We start from the raw sequence: 22,262 nt of genomic DNA, 5'->3' as shown, positions 1-22,262 counted from the left end.
AATAGTTCCCACTCCATGGAATTTTACCCAAAACTTACAGGAAGAGCCCAGGTGCCTAATGTACCATCTAATGTGCAGCAGCTCACAAAATAGGATTTCATGTCCGTACTGGTGTCTCATCCTCCTGGGTACAAGGCATCGACTGTGTCTCCTGCATTTCCAGGGCCTGGGTTAGTTCAGGACGCAGAGGCAGAGCTGATATCAGTGTAATGATGATGCCACCGGTACAAGACAGATCAAAACCTTATTTTTAAGCGCTTGCCACCGTGGAAGGGTCATAGGATTACAACTCAGGATGTCTGATAGAACCTCTTGTCCTAGATTGTAAAAGGTCTTTCTTTTAATCTCTCTTGGATGTTTAACATTTTGAACAGGATTACATGCAGAATGTTCATGGCAAAGAGATTGATCTTCTGAGAACCACTGTGAAAGTCCCAGGGAAGAGGCCGCCCCGAGCCACATCGGCCTGCGCGCCCATCTCCAGCCCGAAAACCAACGGCCTGTCCAAGGACATGAGCAGCTTGCACATCTCACCAAATTCAGGTAAGCTCACAGCCGACATGCTGAAGAAATCCAGCGCAATGGGTGCTCCTGGCTGGAGGACAGTGCTGAGGTTTTTGGATTAAGTGGAGATTTTGACCATTAAGGTTGTAGACTAAGGTTTACAAGTCCCATCTCTTCTGTGGATGATTGTTTCCGCTACACCCTTGGGTTCCTGGACTGCCAACAAGCAAACTGTGGCACTTTGAGTCACAGCTGCACAAACCACTAGGCTTTCCCAGGGCTGGGCGGTTGAAAGTCATGTTTTACACATGATGGAGGTTTAAGGGCCTTCTAAAAAACATGAATTCATTGTTAAGGTATCAAGGATTAGTATTAACAAATTTGTAGTGACTGTGTTTAGAAAAATGGAAAAGCCATTTGGAGCAAGATTTAAAGGAAACCCCTGGACCTGTATAAAAGTTCAGATTCTCTCAGTTTTCTCTTGTAACTGTTATGTGATTCTTTCACACAATTTTGGTTTTCTTTATTCTCTTTTAAGGGAGAATTTGGTTTTTGCTCAGGATCAGAGAAAGTTAGTGTTTTCTCGGAATAGATGTGTTGAGAAATTCCTGGCTTCGGTGTGCAATGCAAACCATTCAGAGTGTTGTGGTTTGTTTTTGTTTAAGAGTCTTGGCAAACTGTGCTGTGGCTTTTACCTTCCCATGATCGCTTATCAGAGAAAAGGTGGTAAGAACCGCTTTAAGTCTTCCACCAACAAACTCGGACTCCTCCAACATATGAAATCCCTTCACAGATTTCAGTTGTTTCCTTTCCTGTCTCCAACCTACATCTGATCTTCTCAAAATAGATTTCTGTTCTGCAGTCATTCCTAGCATATGTCTCTGCTTCTTAAAGATGCTGCCTTTTTTCCTTTCTGAAATGTTAAATGTTTTTTAAGAGGAATAATGCTGACCCCACAGTTCCATGGCATGAATGACATTGTTTGGCAAAAGGAGAATAAGAAAAAGGGGACAGAATTCGGGGTCCAGCAGCCTGGGTTCTACTGCCTGGTGCTGCATGGTGTTGAGCAGGTAACTGAACCATGTTTTACATTAGGCTGATCTTGCCTGGCCCTGCCCCCATCACAGAGGTGTGACGGCAGGTGCTGTGGAAACTCATGAAGCGCAATACAAACATCAGCTGTTGCGACTAATCAAAATAAAACTGGCCTTTCTGATAACAGAGACATCAGTTCATTCTAGAAAGGTGATACGGTTACTTTATGTGGTCTCATGACCTGCTGACCTTCCTTCCAAGTGGTACATGAGTTTTCCTTTTCTAGATGGTGTGCTAACTCCATGGGCTGGGAAGAGAGAAAAGCGCCCAAGAAAAAATACGTTTCTATACTGAATAAAAAGCTAATGTCTTCATTAATTTATTTATTTGTTCAAAAAGTACTTGCTGAGCACCTGTTCTGTGCCAGGAATTGTGCATTCTGTGGATCCAGAATCTCTGACCTCCAGAACTTCTATGCGAGGCAGTCACCCTATAACCAACTTTCCACTTCCCCTTCTGACCATTGGGACACATCTATCCATTTATTTGTTCAAGTCAGCAAGCATGTATGAAGTTTCTAATGTGTGCCAGTCACTGTCCTGAGCTCTGGGGGTACAGAAAAATGAGGCATAATCCCTATCCTCTGGAATCTCACCCTCTGGGAGGTGGGAAAGGTGAGCAGATGAGCCAGTGCAGTGCAGCAGCTCATAGGAGGTGTGAAGGCCCAGGGGTGATGTGCTCGGCTTCACCCCAGGAGGTGGGGCAAGGCTTCAGGGCTTGAGGGATGCCTGTGTGGGGTGTGAAGAAAGGATGGGAACTTGCCAGGCACATAGGATGAGGGAAGAGTCCTGACGATTTGAAGAAGTGTCGGCTATGTAAGATTTGGAGTTTGAAATGTCACCTTGAGACATCTTTGGGGCTTAACTGCCACTTACTGTCCTAAGGAAAATGTAATGTTTGATAACAAATAGAAAATACAAAATGCCATATGAACTTTATCATATCCCCAGAGGAGGTTATGTCATGGGCCTCGGCTAGGGATTGAGTTTTCAATGCCCAGTTGCTTTCTCTTTAAGATTCTTGCTATTGGGTGAATGGGAAGATTTGGGTCACGATTGAAATCCCTTTTCCATGGTCACACCCATGGTCGGTTTATTACGGCACATCCTGTCAACCCTAAGCTGGGGAAATCCCCATTCAAGGAGCCTGGTAGACGTTTCATCTTCTTTGGATCACAAGTAGGGACTTGGAAGTGGGAATATGATGTCCGCAGGAGCACAGCACCACTGTGCTGTGGAAAGTCCCTCATGGTCACAGCAGTGCTCAGGGATGTGGTGCCCTCAGCTAAGCCTGTGGGCAACGTCCTTGGCTGGTATCACCCAGAGCCCTACCCTATTGTTCATAGAACTCTCTCACGTGAAGAATTCCAACCCAGCAAATTTAATTTGAAGTAAATGGATGCTACTTTTAAGTGATGGACTTTTAGCTACAGATAGGTGTTAGTTATTTTAGAGCGAACTTGCCGAAGAACTTTACACACTACTTAACCTCATCTTTCATTCTCAACTCATTTGAATTCTGCCATTTTGTTTTAGACTTCTGGATTAACTGGGCGTCTTTTGTTTCTTTATCGCTTTTTTCTTTTTTATTCGTTTTCTATCTCCATGTTATGAATTAGATCAATGTTATGTGCCTTCCCTTCTAGTCATTTTTTTCATTCACATAGACCTGATACACACTTGTACTGAAATCTTTGTGTGTAACTTATTAATGTCTTAGCATAACAGTCCATAGGCAAAGTGACTCAGCCAATGGATATAAACACTTACAAGATTCTCCGTACGTATTTCCAAATTCCTTTCTAGAAAGGTTTTATATAAAATACCCTTCCATCCATAAAGTGAGTGCTCATTTCACCTCTACACATTTTTAGAATCTATGCTAATAATTATAAGCAATAAAAATATCTCGTGTTTTGTTTATTTGGATTTCTTCAGTTAGTAGTGAGGTTGAACAGCTCATATATTTATGGGTTTTGTGTGTTTCTTGTTTGTAATTGTGTAGATGCATCCTTTGTCCATTGTTGCACTAGGTGCTTGTCTTTTGCTTATTGACATGTAAGAACTCTTTGTATATTAAGGATAACAACACTTTGTAATATATTTTGCAGCTATTTCCCCAGTTTACTATTTGCTTTTTGAATTTTATAGTCTTATTTACATACAGAGTTTCCCCCTCTTTAGTATGTAATCAAATCATAAGACTTGTACTTCTGTAGTTTCTACTTTAGATATTTAGAAAGCCTTTAATAATCCTGAAATAAGATCATAATTCATATATATGATTTCAGAGTTTTATAATTTTATTGTTGTTCCTTTTCCCCTTTTTTATAATTAACCTCTAATCCACCTTTAATTTGTTTGGGTCTATTATATATAATAGGAAATCTAGTTAAACTTTTTATTCAAATATATAACTAATCGTTCTTTCTCTCTTTGTTATTTCCTTTTCCTGTTGATTCTATTTGTCACCTTTCTTGCACAACTAACTCGTTTAATCAAATTAGCTATGTTTTGGGGCTTGAAAATTTATTCCATTGACCTACTTTCTCCGCGTTGTGTGGATTTACCTCATTGTCTTAGATTCATGGCTCAATTTATATCTGGTAATGTAACGTATAACATGGTTTCATATTACTCTTTTATAGTGTTTCTTGGTTATTGCCACCATTTATTTTTTCCTGTAAACTTCAGAATAACTTGAAACCTTTCTCTTCCCCCCCCTAAAAATAATCTCATTGTGACTCTAACTGGCATGGCTGTTAATCTGTGAATTAACTGTGGAGGAACTGACATCTTAACTCTACTGAGTTTATCATAGAACACAATTCTTTCCCATTTTACTCAGACTTACTATATACCCCTCAGTAAAGTTGTAACACTTTTTTCCATTTAGATCCTATATGTGTCCTGTTAATCCATTCTATGACTTTATAATTTTTGGTGAAATGTGAAACTGATACTTGGTGGGGCGAGGGGTTGTCCATTCTATCATCTAATTGGTAAGAAATAAGAAAGATCCTAATTTATGTATTTTTTATATCCAGCCATCTTACTGAACTCTTCCTGAGTTGGAATAATTATCCAGATGCTTCTCTTAGTTTTCTAGTGTGCAGTCATAATGCATTCCATGTTTCAAACATTATGATGCCTACCTGTGTGTCAATGTTGACTTTTAGTTTCTCCCAACCAGTTTAATGATTTGGATACCTTATTGCTTTGCCTCCTGTACCATTCACTTACCATCATTATTGACTCTGCTGCATGCCCAGCCCTGATGGGTGCTCTGGAGATTCAGGGGGCCCTCCCTCCAAGGGCTTACACTCCAATGGGGGGTGGAAGAATCAGAAGATAAACACACAAGCAAGACCACTGAAGCTGGTGATAATTGCTGAAGGGTCTAAAAGGGGCAGCTGGATAGAAAATTACTTGCAGGAGATGGTGGTCTTATGTTATTCCTAGTATCGGGGAGTGGTTGGCCAGTATTGGAATGCTGACTACCTTTCAAACATTAAAATGCTAGAAATGTGATGTTCTTAATACCGAGTTTCGCCAGGGACTTGGGGAAGAGGAGGAAAAATATATTGTCGTGCCTGATACTTGCATACCTGCAGACTGATAACCCAGCCTGGGTCTCATTTGGGGGCTCGCGAGATAACCAGAGCAGAAGAGCTGCAGTGAAGATGGGGTGGCTGCCAGCTCCATTGGGCACCTGTGGGATGCAGGCACTGCAGGCTGAGGGACACGTTCGGGAAGAGTTGACCAGTGGCATCCCCACCACCAGCCCCACTGGGAAAGTGAGCAGCATGCCTGGGGAGGATACCCTGATGTGGATGCTCATGCTTGCAAGAGAAGGAAGCAGGTTGGAAAACTCAGACCTCTGCATAGACCCGGGGAAACATAAATGAATGGCAAGGAAGGGCAGCTCTGACCATGAGGGACGTAATGCAGGCGTGCCAGCCCGCCCATGAACTTGTATTGTTGGTCAGAGACGAACCCACCAGTCAGCATGTGCCACACACGTGCCCCAGGGCTGCCGAGTCTGTTCAGCCCTGATCTTACTCATAAACATGAGTGGACAACCAAGACGTTTGTGGAAACCAACAGTCAAAATGTGAAAGACCAACATAAGCAAAAGGACAGCTGATCTTGGAAGAAAGAGAGTGATAATTTGGGGAAAGAGAACTTAAGAGGAAATTACAACTAGGATCATCAGAAAGATTTAAAAGGTTGGCTTTTGTACTCCAAAATGAAACAAACAAACAAAAGATGAGATGAAAAACCTGGGGAGAAAGAGTTCTTGGAAATTAAGGAGAAAGTTTGCAAAACTAAAAATTTCAGTAGATGGATTACACACTATAAAGAATTTGGCTTAAAGAAACTGTTGGCGATATAACAGAAGAAAATACGCTAGAGGTGACAAAGGAAATGACAGTGTCTTCCCACCTGAAGAGTCAAGTATCAAACTGGATGGGAGAGGAAGCTCTGTAAACACGGACAAATCCCCAAAAGCATCCAAGATAACAACAGGAAGACTGAGGTAACCTATCAAGGAAGAAAACTCTGATAGTCCTTGACCTTCTCAAGAGTAACACCTTGTATTTGTTACAAGAACAAATAATTTTGAATCTAGAAGCTAATGTAGAGCCAAACTATTATCAATCAAGTGTGAAGACATTTTTAGGTCACATACAGGGATATAGAACACTTCCCTCTCAATGGATTTCTGAAAAAATTACTTAAGCATCTACTGCAAGAAGAAGGAGAAGGAGAAGGAGGAGAAGAATCGAGAAGATATTTCTTTATTCAGACCTGGTTAAATTCCACCTTCCCCATCACATCTTCCCCTTCCTCCAAGGTCACTTGCTGAGGGTGCCCAGGGCAGTATCCACCACTTGCACTCCTTCGGCATGGAACCTACATTGCCATTCTAATGGGAACCCGTCGGAAACCACGTTTTAGAGTCTGCCCAACTGTCATTTCAGGGATGCTTCCAGAGAAGGGGGTCAAATGTCCAAAAATATTTTCTGACACGAATTTTTGGCTGGGTTGGTAGAATAATATTCATATATGACAATATAGGACTGTTTCGGCTCTGACAGGTATTTTGACATTTCAGTAGACAGCAGGAGAACATAATGGCCAACAGTAGGGGCTTTGGAGCCAGAAACCCCAAACTGAATCCCATCTTCCCCATCTTAGGACCTAAACCCCAGCTTCCTCATCTTGAAAATGGGAAAACAGTGCCTACCCCCATCCTTGTAAGGATAACACACTGCATGCCTCTCCAAAGCCTGACCCGAGGTGACTCTTCAGAACTGTATCAGGAGTCCATCATAATAGTCGTGCTCATCACTAGTGAAGAAAAGAAAGGAAGAGGGTTGAGAAATTATGTTTTTGAATTAATTTTGGTAAATGCCATGAAGTGTTTATTTAGCCTTTGAGTAGACATAGTGGGCCAGAATCAACTAAACCCATGCCCCGCAACCCACGGCTCCCCCCATGATGGCAGAGAGCTGGGCAGCCAGAGAAATGCCCTTCAGGACTTCCCTGGATCTCCATGGGGGGCTCTGCTCCAGTTCTGTGTGTCCATCCTCTCTTTATTCCTGTGTTCGCCATAACTCCTGGTTGCGACATTTGCTTCCCAGATGACAGCTATCTTCTCATCCCTATAGTGTGTCTTTGTTGGGTATTTGCAACTGTGGGTGTGTTTTTATCCTAACCAGATTGATGCTGAGACCTGCGTGACGGGGAGACCTTTCCGCCTCGTCTTCCACCCCCCCACCCCCCCCGCACTCAGGCCCCCAGCGGTTTCAAAATATGAAAGCCCTCTGGAGGGTTGAGGCTGATTTTCCAGGGGTGGGGGCAGGGATCTCAATGTGTTTTGAGTATTGAACCGCTGTGGACATCGAAAGTCTCAACCATGCTGTGTCCCTCCACACTTCAGTAATCAGGGCATCCAGCAAACCCATAAAAAACCCAACTAATAGCATGAATATTCAGTGACCTAGAATAGTAATTAGTGTCATGAATATTAATGTGATCGGACTTGCTTTTTCCTCTCCTCTTTCTCTCCCATCCTCTTTCTCCCTCTCTCCCTCTCTCTCTTTTTTTTTCCACTTAGCCGGCTCTAAAGATGGGTCATAATGAGAGCATTTAAGAGGGAGCGCGCTCTCCGCCGTGACAGGGACTGGGGTAATAAGGAGAGCTTGATTAACGCGGAACACTTGGGGGAGAGATGAGAGGCTTCACGTGGGCCTGGTCGGGGGAGGCAATGAGACCCCGGCAGCTCTGTTGCTGCTCCCGGAGATTAATGAGGCCTAAGAGTGCATTAGGAACAGTGACAAAGGTTTGATCTAATGGGCTCAGTCATTTTTCCTTTGAGTGACAGACGCACAGAAGTAATTGGCTGTGCAGAATGGCAGCTCATTGGCGGTACTTAAGGACACATTATCCCCGTTGTGTGGCCCGCAGAGGCTGTTTATCAAAACCGCTCACACTGCAGACGCTGAGTCGCTAAGCTGCTGCTACAGTTGGTAATAGCTATTTAAAAAAATAATAATAATAACGCAACGTGCAACATCAAAACTAGGTCCGTGGTTGTCTTGTAGAGACAAAGTTTTTCTTTGTTTAGTTTCAGATGGTCTAGAAGACATTTTCATAACTCCGGAGTCTGTGGAATCTGTTCTGTGCACCGGGTGAGCAGTCTCCTCCCGGTGGGTCGAGTCGCAGGCTCGTTAGGACATCAGAGCCCTTGGTCAACCGATGATTTCCCACACTTTGGATTCTGTTTACAGCATGAATCCGCCGATAACATAAATTGGATGCTTTGGCCAAACAGCCTTCTAGCAGCTTTGGTGGAGCACTTGCAGGTGATCGCCTTCTAGGTTGAGAATTAATTTGCTGGAGAATACTCCCCAGAATCAGTACCACGTGATGATGTCTGCTTCCATAAACCAGGTTTTATTGGAGTAGGTTTTGATGGCTAATTAATAATTCATTATTTTTCGGTTAAAAACATTTTGTGGGGTTTCTCTAAGACTAAAATTTGAAGAAGTTGGTGACATCTGAAATGAAATGGCTCTAAAGTTATTATTTGATTCTTTATAAGAGTTTTGGCATCTGCTTTTAGGAGAAATGCCTTCTTACTGTTAGTTGTTTCTATGTTTAGACGTTTCTCCCACTGAGATTTAGGCAAATGTGTGCTACATTGTTTCCATCATTAAATTGTAAACTCTTTGAGGCGTAGACCGTTATTTCTCTTCCTTTGTTATCCTCTCCTAGCTTCGTGACCTAGCAATTATTTTTGCATTAAGTAAATATTCCTGAGTATCGCCCATCGTGTGAGATGTAAGTGATAAATATTGAGAGTAAGTACTGTTTGCTTTCAGATAACGGTTCCTCCATTGCAACATTCCGTGATCAAGATTACTGGGGTACAGTTCACATATAAATCAAAGCCATGCCTTCCAGTTTAAGGAAACTGTCTTCAATCATTTGAACTCTAAATGGAGTGTTCTTTTCTGTAAGAACTGACAAAAGCAAGTTAATCCTTGATGATTTCCGTTAAAAACATAGAAGGGTGATGGAGATACTGAGCCATACATCTCTATGGGAACAGATATCCCGATAAGTAAATAAAAGTTGCTTTAGAAACTTTTCCCCCACCTCAAAAATGTGTGTGTTCAGTGAAGAATAGTGTTTCAGCTGTTGACATGATGCTTTCAAGATTGGGAAAATGGTCAGCATTGGGAGAGCTCTAGGAAAGAGCGTGGCTTTCACTGACCCAACGGCCTTCAGCAAGGTAGCTGGCCGGGGCCTCGGCTGGGACTAGAGCCTTGGGTTAGAGCCTTTCTGTGCTAGAGTCAAGTCTGTGGTTGGCCCACTTGCTCCATAATCATTCCCACATTGGCAGAGGAGAACTTTTCCATGTCGTGGATGATATTTTAGTCATGATGTTGTACCAGCTCCAAACCTTGTGGCCTGGCATTTGGAGAAACCACGCATACAGAGACCGCGCTTCTCTCTCTGGAATATTCCTAGTGAGTGGTTAAACCCCAAAACATCCTGGCCCACAGACAAGCAGCTCCCCTTCACATCATCAGAGTTGCAAGCATGGAGTTCCTCAGTGCCCTCACCCCCTACAGGCTCTCTCTGCTCAGTCCTAAGAGATGGTTCCATGAAGCCTGGATGGGAGAGGAAGAAATCCAAGTGAGCACTTCTGGGGGTGGGGCTGTGTGGCCACCTCCCTGAAAGGGCTTATAAAATTCGGTGAGAGCCAGGGAAGACTTCCCTCCAAGCAGTGCTGTCAAGTCACACTGAATTTTGTGCGAAACACACCTATTGTAGGTATCAGATGGAGGAGAAAGAATATTTTAAAGACAGGACTATTATGCATGGCAAAGGAGGAAACTGAACTATTGAATTAAGTTGTTGCGGGCATAGAACCAAATAAGAAGCTAGGAGAGAAGATGATATGAGCATCTTGGACTTTCTGTTTTAGAAAACATTATTACTTGAGTGCTATATTCATATTTTATTGCTTAAAAAAATCCTTAGTTTTAGCCTCCTTTTGTGTAATGTCACAATACCTCATTACAACTGTATTGCATGTAACCCGTACCAAGAAATGGCTTGTAGGTGCGTAAGCGCTGTGTAAGCTTCATGTGCATAAGTGAGCATTATGGTGACACTCGCCATAGACACCTTCAGAATCCGTGGTAGCAAGTGTTCCTCAGGCAGATAGATATAAATGGGCAGGATGAATGCTGGGCCACCCAACTGGAAAAAGCAGATTTTGTCGTAGCAATAAATATTTAAACTCTTTCCAAATATCAGAGCTTACCTTCTGATTGTGCTTAATATTTTCTTCTTAATTTATACCAAGCACCAAATTCTATCCATCCCCAAGGTGGAGCAGCATGCCAGGGATGGGATGTAAGCAGGACCACGGATACTGTAGCTCACCTGTCCTTGCCCGTCAGGTAATCTCACTCATCCATTGCTTGCGTTATGTCCCAAGCACATGAGCTCTTTCCTCTCTGTCTTTCCTTTTATGAACTCTACTTCTGATGACTTTGGCATTACCTTTGGAATTTGGGGAGACCAAGAGTGCGAAGAGTGTCGCCGAGTTGTCCCAATGCTAAATGCTGTACTGGTCCATATACAGGAGTAGGTGTTCAAGAAACACCATCGGTGAATGAGTGTTTGGGCTCATGGGAAGTGATGAATGACTAGGACACCAAAACACAGATAGGAGGCAAACAGTCCGAGCAGTTTACACACGAAGAGACACCGCCACGAGAGAAACGGGAGTGAAATATCCAGACTTCTTAGATTTTAAAGTCAAACAAAATTAGCAGTATCACCATTTTTGCTAAAAAATTAAACTGTAGAGAAAAGGACAACTCACTGTTGGCAAAATTGATAACAACTACTGTCTTGAGAGGCTTTGCAGTGTACGAAGTGCTTTGTGTAATTTGGTCCTTGTATTAACCACAGGGGGCATATTATGATCATCATCATTATTATCTCCATTTTATCATTATCGTTACTGTTCTATCCATCTTACAGATTCTGAACTGACTTGTTTTCAGGATGCCCAGGTTCCATCTTCTTTTAGCCCACGGGTCATTAAGAAAATTAATTAATAACATATATCACGAGTCAGAAAGATGTTAATGCTGTTTAACCCAATAATAACTCTTCTGGGATGTCAGCCTAAGGAAAAGCCTAAAAGTAGAAGATGTCCTTTGCAGTATTGTTTATAATGATGAGAAATTGCAAGCAATCAAAGCTATCCAGATGTAGGAAAATGGCAGTGCAAGTTGTCTACATTAAATCTGTAAGATGTTATATGTCTGAAATTATTTGAAGGTTTTGGAACAACGTGGGGAAATGGCTGGGAAGTCATAATACAGAAGTGTTGTAGAATATTACATCTCTTCTATTGTCACAATTAAGAAAAATATATGCGTACGTTCAATAATGATTTGATCTATTAGGTGGGATTTTGGTAGACTTCTGTTTTACATGATTTGTGTATCTGCATAACCTTGCAAAATAAGTTTCAGTAACTGAGAGAACAAAACATGCTCCCGTTTTTTCCCCATGACATCATCATTAGAGCAGGGAGAAATCAGAATAGAATGAGCTATTTCTACAGTTTAGGAAAAATAACCATCAACTGTCTAGTTCCAGGAGTTTCAATTCTGGGCGTGGCCACAGTGTTGCATTTAGTGTAATTACCTGTGTCATTACCACTGGGTCTGGACTCTGTACATTCTTTTTTTCTCTGGTAAGCATACTGCAGAAAACATATAACCAAAAAAAAAAAAAATGCATAGCATTCTGAGAAACACGAGATTCCTATCTCAATAGTAGATGTGTTGAACTGCACGCTTTTACAAAACAAGTATTACATAATGTTACATCTTTAAGAAAAGCTACTGAAGGTGTCCTTGGAAAAAAAATCCTCTTAGCCTGAAATCCTGGTTGCCAAAAGGAGGGCAGATTTCCAATGCAAATAGTGAGGCGAATGAGCCCTCCTCACAGGCACTTAAATCATTTGTATCTCACTTTTTATGGTAGTGTTGTGAATTATATTATTTTGGGGTTTATAATTAGAGGACGGAACAGATGGCGAAGGCCTAGTTTGAAGTGATGTGGCCATCAGAAGAGCCTCGGTCGTCCAGTCCTGATTCCAGCAGACCTGGTTTTCCCACCCGCACTCGGAATGGGCATGGTGTAGCTGTAGGTTTGCACAGTAGCCTTGAACTCTGAGTTTTTATAACATTTGAAGCCACGTAGGAATGAAAAAGGGCCTATAAGAGCAATCGCTATTTCAGAGGGTGAGGCCTTCGAGGGGAAGAGTGAGTTCCTATCAATCCTATTTCTGTAATTATGATTTTTTAAAAAAATTACGAAGTCCCACAATGGACGTAAATGTCTCTTTCACACTCACGTGCTCATAGAATCTTCTTTGGGTTTTTCTCCTCCACTCTCAGTGTACGAAGAACTTCATTATCACCATCACCAAGCGATTCTGCCCTTTTCCAGGCTGTTTCACCAGTAAGTCAAATGCCAAGTATTGTTTTCCTAGTTGAAGCCTTGGTAGGGTCAAGTCTCATTATTGAAGGTAGACGAAAGTCAGGATGTGCAGTGAGCAGAATTCTGTATTAAGGAAAAAAAAAAATTGTTGATGAATCTCTATTTAAATGCTATGAAAAGCCTTATTTTAGGGTATATTTTAAAAAATCAGAATAAGCTATTTTTAATGTAATAAGCCTATAGCTTAAAAGAGGAATTCTCCCTTTGATGTCATTTGGTGGATGAAAACATTCTTGTTCAATAGAAAACCAGCATCTTTTTCATGCTCGTGTGAGATCAGGCAAGCTATAAATGCCATATTCGCTTTGAAATGCAAATTGTTTAAAGAAAAATAGCATATGGTGGAGGTAAGTACCTTTTCAAATCAACTCTTACACTTTAGGGATGTAAAAGCAAAGCTAAAATTATTCTTTGGGAAGAATCTGGCGCTTTTGACGCATGGAAGCTTTCAGTAATCAGCCGGCCCAGTGGGCACACACATCTCCATATCAAGGCACTGGTGTGGGGCTCCGTGGATTAGCATCCTAATGCGGCGGCCCCTGCTCAGCAAGGCCAGCAGCCAGCTGATCAGTAGAGGGGGTCTTTGAGGACACACTGTCCTGTGTTCAGAATGGGCCAGGAAGCCGACCACGTATGTCATCATAACGCAGGCACTGTTTGGGAAAAAAAAAACACTGAGACAATACCAAATGGGTCCTTTTGTGCCTCGCTCCCTCTGGGTGCCAGTATCCCACACTTCGTAGGGCTGGGCCACTCGCTCTTTGGGATGTAACACCGGTGAAACTGTCTCGTTGCTCCTTGGTGACTTGCTCTCATACTTCTTGATCTGACCTCTGCATTCACAAACCATTCAAATGAGTTTTTGGGGGGTTGGGGGGTAAGTTTTATTGATTAACATACACTTACAAAATCCTAAGTTCTAGCTAAGTGTACGGGTGACCAGCACATAAGTCAAATCGCAGCACGTGGCCGGCAGCCCAGGAAGCCCCCGGGCCCCATCGCATCACTCTTCACATCTTCCCCTACACACACACGAGGGTGAGCGTCATCTCATTTCCCACTCCGTAGATGGGCTTTGCCTGTTGCGCTTGACCCCTTGTATGGTTGTATGGGACCAGGACAGGTGGAGCCCTCGTGTTTGTCTCCTTCGGATCCACATGCTGTCTGTGGTGTCTGTCCTGTTGTGGCCCATGTCAGAGGCCATTCATTCTTATCGGTGTGGATCTACCATGAGGTACCCATGGTGGGTGGATGGACGTTTCAGCCATTCTCAATAATTCTGCCATGAACATTCTTGTACATGTGTTCTGGTGGATTGTTTCTGCATGTCTGTATGACTTTTTTGTCCTTTTTTATTTTTAATTTCTTTTATTACAGTATAGTTTCTGTACGATATTATGTAAGTTACAGGTGTACAATATAGTGAGTCACAATTCTTAAAGGTTATACTCCATTTCGAGTTACTATAAAATATTGGCTGTATTCCCTGTGTTGTACAGTATATTCTTGTAGCTTATTTTATACCTAATAGTTTGTACCACTTACTCCCCTCTCCCCACTGGTAACAGCTGCTTCGTTCTCTGTATCTGTGTGTCTGCTTCTTTTTTTGTTGTATTCACTCATTTGTTGTATTTTTTAGATTCCACATTAAGTGATATCATACAGCATTTGTCTTTCTCTGTCTGACTTATTTCACTTAGCATAGTGACCTCCAAGTCCATCCATGTTGCTGCAAATGGCAAAATGTGGTTCTTTTGTATGGCTGAGTAATATTCCTGTGTGTGTGTGTGTGTGTGTGTGTGTGTGTGTATACACCACATCTTCTTTATCCATTCATCTGTTTATGTTGGTGTGATTTTAATCCAGAGGGACAGTGTTAGGTAGTGTCGCCTCTTTCCATATTATTATTTACAGAGATGGGCCCATTCCAAAGTGTAAAATAAATCTACAGTGTTCCATGAAGTTTCTCCTGAAGCTTCCAGCAGGCATGATATCCTGCCTCTTTGACCTTCTCACGGCTCTTGTATTCCTTGCCCTGCGTTTTGGCCACTCGTGGGCTTGTCTGAGACCTTCTCCTGGACCAGACGGTGGCTGGTCCAGGGACTGTCTTCTTCATCGTGCCCAGCACAGCAGGGGTTCCATGCAGTGAGACAAGGAAACGTAGTAGTAGGTCGGTGTTAGAACTGGTGGCCGGGACCGTGCAGGGTCCGATTTTACCCTCCCTGCAAGTTCAGCCAGCCTGCCTGTGTCCTGGATGGTGAGACCCCTGGGTCAGGACAGATGACAGCTCGTTAACTCACAGCAGTAGCAGTGGCCAGAGTCTCAGCAGTGTCGTGCACCAGTTCCCTCGGGGCCAGGTGACACCAGCATACACAGTGCATCACATTACAGGAGAGGAAGCCCGAGCTTAGGAAACCCCAGTATAATGGGGTACAGGCACGCCTGCCCAGCCTTTGCCCTGGAACATGACGTTATCATCCCAACATCACACAAATCCGCCCTCCTCTGGAGGAAGACGGTCTCTCCATCAGCCAAGTCTGTTCACACTGCATAGACATTCCTGAAAAGATCATCAGAACAAAAAGTTGCCACCCCCTTGTGCCATGCCATGAGGGACCCGTGGACCTGTCTACCAGCGGGAGGGGGTCTCCTGGGAGAGCTCAGGCCCAGGGAGGGTGGAAGACGGGGATATGAGGGGAGAGAAGGGAAGGAAAGATGAAAAGTGCCCTTCCCACCCACAGGCAGGCACAGCCCTGGTGCGCATCTCGGGGAGGTGAGCATCCACCCGCCTCCTGTTAAGGCCTTGTGTCTGCTCGGAGCTCAGTGAGCTAGAACCAGTTGTTAGACCTGCCCCCTGTGCTCCAGGGGAGGGGACGTCCCAGTCTGGCTTGTGGAATCTCCTCTCTCTAGAGAAACACAGACGTGCCTGAAAGACAGCAGGTTCCAGCCCTATTCTGAGTCCCCCCTGTTGGAGAGACCCCAGCCTCTTGTCTTGTTTTCTTGAAATTCTGTAGCAAACAGGTACGGTTTAGGTGGTCAGCTGCCTGGGAGAGGAAGCAGTCTTTCTCCCCTGGGCATCACCAGGGCCCTGGTCGGGCAGGGCTCCTCTCAGACCGTGTGCCCCTGCGGTGATTAGCTAATCAACACGGCAGCCGCCCCGCCCAGAGCGAGGTGTTTCTGTGGATCGTTGTGGGCCATTTGGGCTTTAGATCCCCAGCTCTTCTCTTGATCACCGGGCGCCGAGGCCTCTGCCTCACTTCAGGCTGACCCTGACTGCCCTTAGAACAGTGTTTAGGCATCACTTGATCGCAGGTGGTCTTGATTTTAAGACCCTTCGCTCTCAGGGAATCAGATAAGTCACAAGTGAGAACTCCAGATCCACAGCCTTAATTAATAACTTATTAATGTGAAACGAATTGCCATTCAATGAGAGAGGTCACCCTTGAGTACTCTGAGAGGAGAGAAGGTGATTTGAAACTTAGCATCTCCTTATATGCTTAGAGGTGTTTTCAAAAGTGGTGAACACTCCCTGAGTGCTAACACGTAGGGCAGAAGCAGGGACAGGCCAGTATTACTTGACCAGTTAGTTAGGTTCATTCAGGAACAGAAATAAACTTAGGCACTAGCCTCTGTTGGGTGTGTGTGTGCGTGCATGCACTTGAAAATAAGCATCAGAAATTATGACATAAAATGCTGTCATTAGATTTTAACTGTACAGTTACTAAAGATATTCATGAAACAGTTGGAGGGTAGCTGGTTGCTTTGACTGAAGGATTTACTCAAAGTAAGTAGAAAGGCCTCAAAATATGACCACTGGCCCAAGACTGCTCATGCCTGGGACAAGATGTGTCATGAGCCACGTTAAGCCAGCAAGGCTACTCTCACAGTGTCGTGACCAAGCCTATGGACCACTGGTTTGCTTCAGAGTTGGAATGTGTGTCTTTATGCATTTACATTTACAGGCAAGCACCTGTTTGTGGAACTCCAAAGTATATATATTTAGGGCAGAAACAATATTTCTTACCCTTCACAACTTTTTTTGTTTCCTTATGTCACAGTTGATCTTTTATTATTTGATTTTCAGAAACATTTTAACTGAAATTAAAGTGAATGGGCATGTATAAAAAAAGAGATATACTCTCTTGAGAGAAAATGAGACATGTTTTCCTTCTGAAATGAGAATCGTCCTCTGTATATTTTTGGAAGATTTTGTAACTCGTGGTCACCAAAGATCAGGAACTAGGCAGGCAGGTGATTGAGTGAAACTGGGGGTGGGGGGACAGGAGGGCTGGTGTGGGCCCTGGCTTCTTGCCGTGTAGATTCAGACACAACCCAGACAGATGCAAGGCATGGAGTCAACTGACTGTTTCTGAGCATAAACATAGGCCCGCGGCTGCCACATATTCTTATTTTTCAAACAGTGCCAGAAACCACAGATTTTTAGACACACACTCTCAAATTTAATTCTACTTAAAAAAGAAATCATTTCCCTCTAAGCAAAAACACATCTGTGAGCTCAACCCAGACGCCAGGCCCCAAGATTATGGATCTGTTTTAAAGTTTTACTTCTATAACCATGTGTCCATGTACACACATTCATTTGGTCAGAATTCAGTCATGGTGTTGTGGTGTCTCTGTTTAGTCTGACAATTGGGAATTGGGTGTGGTTGGGATAAGAAGACCCTCGCCAGCTGGAAGGCCCTCAGGGTGGGCTTTCTGAATGATTCCATGCAGCTGTTTTGGGTTTCGTGCGGATTCTGCAATCAGACACCAGGACCACACAGCCTTGACAGGAGTTTCTTTACCCCAGAGATCTCAGTTCGGTTCTTTGGGGGCCCCTCAGGAGCTAAAGCCCAGAGTGGAACGTGCTGGAAATTCCATTCGACAAACAGCTGGAAGTTTAAAAGCCAGATGTGTGATCGGCATCACATGGTTTTTCATTAGCTTGTACATTTTAAGGAATCTACTCTTGCCCTGGTAGACGTTTGGCCTTAAGATGAAGAACTTGTCATCCTAAGGCTACCTCTTTATCCAGTGTCTCTGTTTGAATGTTTCCTGCGTCCCTGACCCAGAGCTCAGATGGACTTGGCTGTCCTGGGTGCCTGTGGCTACTTATGCCTGGACTTTGGCACCAAGTAGTCAGTGCTAGACGCACTAAGATAATCCTCTCCACCTTTTGACTGGAGTATGTCAGGAGGGTCTGGGGCTGGTCGTCCTCGGAGCCACACCCGAGACAGAGCGAACAAGGAAAGGGGCACTGCTGGCCTCATCTGCCCAGAGGCGGACGGATGGTGAATTTACTTTTGGTTTTTCAGGTGTTTTGCCTTGTGTGCCTACAGGTGGTATGAAATGAGGTTTTGTGGACAAATCCCACCCTTGATAACGACTTGTCAGGGGTACAGATGAGCGCTGAAGGGAGGAAGGAATCATCCCCCTGACACGCGCACCAAACAGTAGGTGTCCCCGTGGGCAGCACGGGCTCAGGGAGCCCGGCTCAGAGTGGGGTCGCAGCCCACATGCAGCTTCTCATTGTGCTTTTTCTCCGGTTCTCTTTCCATCACTTCCTTTTCCTTCCACCCACCATAAAAATGTTAGCTTTTTTTTTTAAATAAAGCTCTTTTTTTATACAAATAGTTTTTATCTATTTACTTACTTATTTTTGGCTGCACTGGGTCTCTGTTGCTGCGTGTGGGCTTTCTCTAGTTGCGGCGAGCAGGGGCTACTCTTTGTTGCGGTACGTGAGCTTCTCATTGCGGTGGCTTCTCTTGTTGCAGAGCACGGGCTCTAGGCGCACAGGCTCAGTAGTTGTGGCACGTGGGCTCAGTAGTTGTGGCACGCAGGCTCAGTAGTTGTGGCACGTGGGCTCAGTAGTTGTGGCTCATGGGCTCAGTAGTTGTGGCACGTGGGCTCAGTAGTTGTGGCACGCGGGCTCCAGGCGCACGCGGGCTCAGTAGTTGTGGTGCACAGGCTTAGTCTCTCTGCGGCGTGTGGGATCTTCCCGGACCAGGGCTTGAACCCCTGTCCCCTGCATTGGCAGGTGGATTCTTAACCCCTGTGCCACCAGGGAAGTCCCTTAATGTTAGCGTTTTTATGAATTCACGTGGTGAAAGTGGAAGGGGCCTCAGAGCCTCAGGAGGAGTTGTGAACCCCTCTTAAATGGTGGGCGTGTGGGACCAGAATCCCCACAGGGAAGGGAAGGCAGAGGCCAACACCCTCCTGCTCAGAGGGGTTTCTTTGCAAAGGGACAGAGGTGTGGGCAGAGAGAAGCCAGGAGGTAGTACAGGCACCAGGGCTGGCAGAGTGGCACCAGGACCACCACGGACCCGAAGGGAAAGGAGGGCGGGGGTGGCCCAGGCGAGCCTCCAGCGAAGGGACAGCTAGCCCAGGGCGCCCGCTCAGGGAGGGGGGCCAGGGATGCACATCCCCACTTCACACTCCTGTACCTCCCCCTCGTTCAGCCCAGCTGGGAGCCAGAGGTAACCCAACAGGTGCCCTCCTCAGAAGGGAGTAGGGCATAGAAGGTGTGGGGAGAAGGTGGTGGCAGACGCGGGTGTCAGCACAGGGTCAGGAGGAGACCCTGCCATGCTGCCCGACAGGTACGCCTGGTCAGCTGCTGGGCATGCTGTCTGGCTGTTACAGTGTCCTATTGTACAGGGATCTGGCCGAGGAGAAGCGCACCCAGAAGACAGCTCCAGGGCGCCCTAAATGATGGATGGCACGTGGAGAGAACCCGGAGGAGCTTGTGGTGTGTCCCTTAGCACTGCCTCTCTGAGGCTTGGCTACTCTGTACCTGTGAGATGCTACGCACCTGGCCCTGCTACCCAGGCTGCTGAGGACCGGTGCTGGAGCGGGCGCCAGCTCTGGCTGACGCTGCCATTCAGGATGCACGAGTTTCCGCGTTTTTAGGGCTCGGACAGGTCCTAAAATCAGAACATCAGAGTTGGGAGGGAGATGGGAAACTGGCTCAAGACCCTCTGCAGCTCAGCCGAGGAGCCAGGGCGGGTGCCCTTCCCGGGAGCATCTTTGATCTCAGTGGTCCGCGGCAGGGAAGAGCTTTCGTTGTAGTTTTTGTTTCGTGTCCATGGTTATTTTCTGGTTTAAGTGTTTGGTTTTTAAATCAATCAGAGCTCTCCTGCAGGCCCACTCATATTTTTACGTGTGCACATGTCACCTGGGGCTCTTATTAAAAAGCAGGGGCGGGCTTCCCTGGTGGCGCAGTGGTTGAGAGTCCGCCTGCCGATGCAGGGGACACGGGTTCGTGCCCCGGTTCAGGAAGATCCCACATGCCGCGGAGCGGCTGGGCCCGTGAGCCGTGGCCGCTGAGCCTGCGCGTCCGGAGCCTGTGCTCCGCAGCAGGAGAGGCCACAACAGTGAGAGGCCCGCGTACCGCAAAAAAAAAAAAAAGCAGGGGCGGGGGTGAGGCCAGGGAGCCTGCCTTTCGAAGACGCTCCCAGGCGGTGCAGCTGCTTCTGCTATGAGGCCCGCACTTGGGAAGATATATGGGCTCCCATTCTTCCTTTCTTAGGTGGTACTTTTGGCTTTTTTTCTGGAATCCGGTAAAGCTGCCTAGGAATACTTACTTTTACGACATTCAAAATGTACCCAGTTCCCACAACAGCGTAAAATCGGCATCATTTTTTAAGGTAGAAATATATTTTTCAAAGCAAAATCCTTCCTCTTCGTTAACCGCTTGTTTGTCCTATTTGCTCACGTCTGTGTTTCATTGATGATTTTTGTCACTTCCGGATGCTCTGTGCGATTACAGTGAGGACCTTGTTTGTGGTGGAGCCCTGGTTCCTACCTCTGGCTGCTCACCAGAATCACCGAAGTCCCTTTGAAAATGCGTATCCCCTCAAGCTCTATCCCCCGACCTCCTGAATCGAAATTTGAATTTCTTGAAGCCTCTATTTTTAAAAAGCTCCACGGGTAATTCTGGTAATTGGCCAGATTGGGGAACTACTAATACGGTCTGTGTATTTAAAATCTTGTGCTATGAAAACCTTCTATGAAAACAATTTTGAACTTAATTGGTTCCAAACTAAAACAATGGGAGGAACGTTTAAAAAAAAGAAACCTAATACCTTTGAACATCTGCCTACAGATCTAACAAACGAACTCATTGGCAGCAAGGTATGATTGGCTGAGCTTTAGAGAAAGGCACTTAATTATGTTTTTGAGTCTAAAATTGGTGTGACCAGATAGATCATAATTCATTTTGATGTCGAGCAACTGATTCAAATCATTAAGTATACGATGGAACCATTTTCCATCGCAGTCTGTGTGCGTGCTGCGAAGTTGCTAAGGTTATTTTTCCTCTGCGTGGTCTTCTCAAGGTTAAGAGTAAACTTACCTGGTCGAAGAGTCTGCGTTTCCAGCGATGTCGCATCTGGCAACTTTGATTTGTGTTGATCATAAAGTATAGCTTCCCCGCGAAAGTAATCCTCTGGTATCAGACAGTTGACCCCCGACTGGTGATCATTTCATTTCCATTGATGTGTGGATGCAGCAGGGCTCCTTCAGTGCCCGGCTCGCTGGCCTGCCGGGAATATCGCTTTTCCCAAAAGTGGGTCTTTTGTCTTCACCGCTACTCCATCTAGAGATGGCGGTGGTGGTGGTGTGCATCTTTGTCTTGGATTGTGGTGGGTGTAGCCGTCGGAAGCATCGGGTTCCTTTGTCAAGCACCATAAGACCTGCTTCACCCTATTTTCCTCTGGAACATTGTTCCATGTGATGCTTCCACTTGCCCTGTATCGGGACGCCGGCTGCTCTTGGTGTCAGGTCCACGGTGTGCAGGCGTGTAAGCCCCTAGACTAACTCGTGCCGGTTCGGGTGTGCAGTGCGCGCTGGTGTTCACCTGACTTGTTTATTCCTAGGGAATGTCACTAGTGCGCCTGGGTCTCAGATGGCGAGCGGCGTCAGCCTGGGCTCCTTCAACAGCCGACCGGACGGCATGCAGCAACGGTCCTACTCTGTCTCCAGTGCCGACCAGTGGAGCGAGGCTACGGTCATTGCAAACTCAGCCATCAGCAGTGGTAAGAGAGGGCACAGCCCCACGGACCTGCGGCCACCTCGCGGTCCTCGGTTGTACACCAGGGGCTGGACGTGGCGCCCCGAGCTCTCCGAGCTCCGCTCTGAGGGCGGCCACCCTGTCGACGATGCCTGGCCCGCCTTCCACCCATGGAGCGCTTTATCCTTGATCGGCTGTCTCACCCACAGCATCTCGTGACCTTCTTTGGTGCAGGGAGCAGTAGATGTTCGTTCCCACTTGACAGATTTGGAAACTGAGACGGCAGGCAGGGCTGAGACCCGACTGCAGGTGGTATGCCCCTGATCACACTTTCCTACATGATGTGGCCTACACTTTCCATCATTAGTGTGCATTTTATGTGGTTAGGCTTTGCGGTGTTTTTGCATCAAAGGAAAACACATAATTCATTCTCCTTATCCGTTTTCCAAGATTCCTGGTATATCATCTAAGTTTTGGAGAGTCTTCCCTCTTGGCTTTTTTTTTTTTTTTTTAAAGTGTGGGCAGCTTCTAGGGAAACAAATGTGCAC

The 22,262-nt window shown here is 45.4% G+C and overlaps 1 protein-coding gene across 3 annotated transcripts in view; it reads left to right on the top strand.

Annotated features, from left to right (window-relative positions):
- AGAP1 (ArfGAP with GTPase domain, ankyrin repeat and PH domain 1) overlaps nucleotides 1–22,262 on the top strand; it is a 562,113-nt gene that overhangs the window by 377,778 nt on the left and 162,073 nt on the right. For 2 of the 3 annotated variants that reach the window (XM_029224416.1, XM_029224418.1), the window contains exons 11-12: nucleotides 375–543; nucleotides 21,581–21,739. In XM_029224416.1, the coding sequence (XP_029080249.1) occupies nucleotides 375–543; nucleotides 21,581–21,739 (328 nt within the window). The remainder of the gene's footprint in view (nucleotides 1–374; nucleotides 544–21,580; nucleotides 21,740–22,262) is intronic. The other variant, XM_029224417.1, reaches the window with a different exon arrangement.

The sequence above is a fragment of the Monodon monoceros genome, unplaced genomic scaffold (assembly GCF_005190385.1).
Source record: "Monodon monoceros isolate NGI ecotype Baffin Bay Population unplaced genomic scaffold, NGI_Narwhal_1 Super_Scaffold_16, whole genome shotgun sequence".
NCBI lineage: Eukaryota > Metazoa > Chordata > Mammalia > Artiodactyla > Monodontidae > Monodon > Monodon monoceros.
This window is presented reverse-complemented; position numbering and strand designations above follow the sequence as displayed.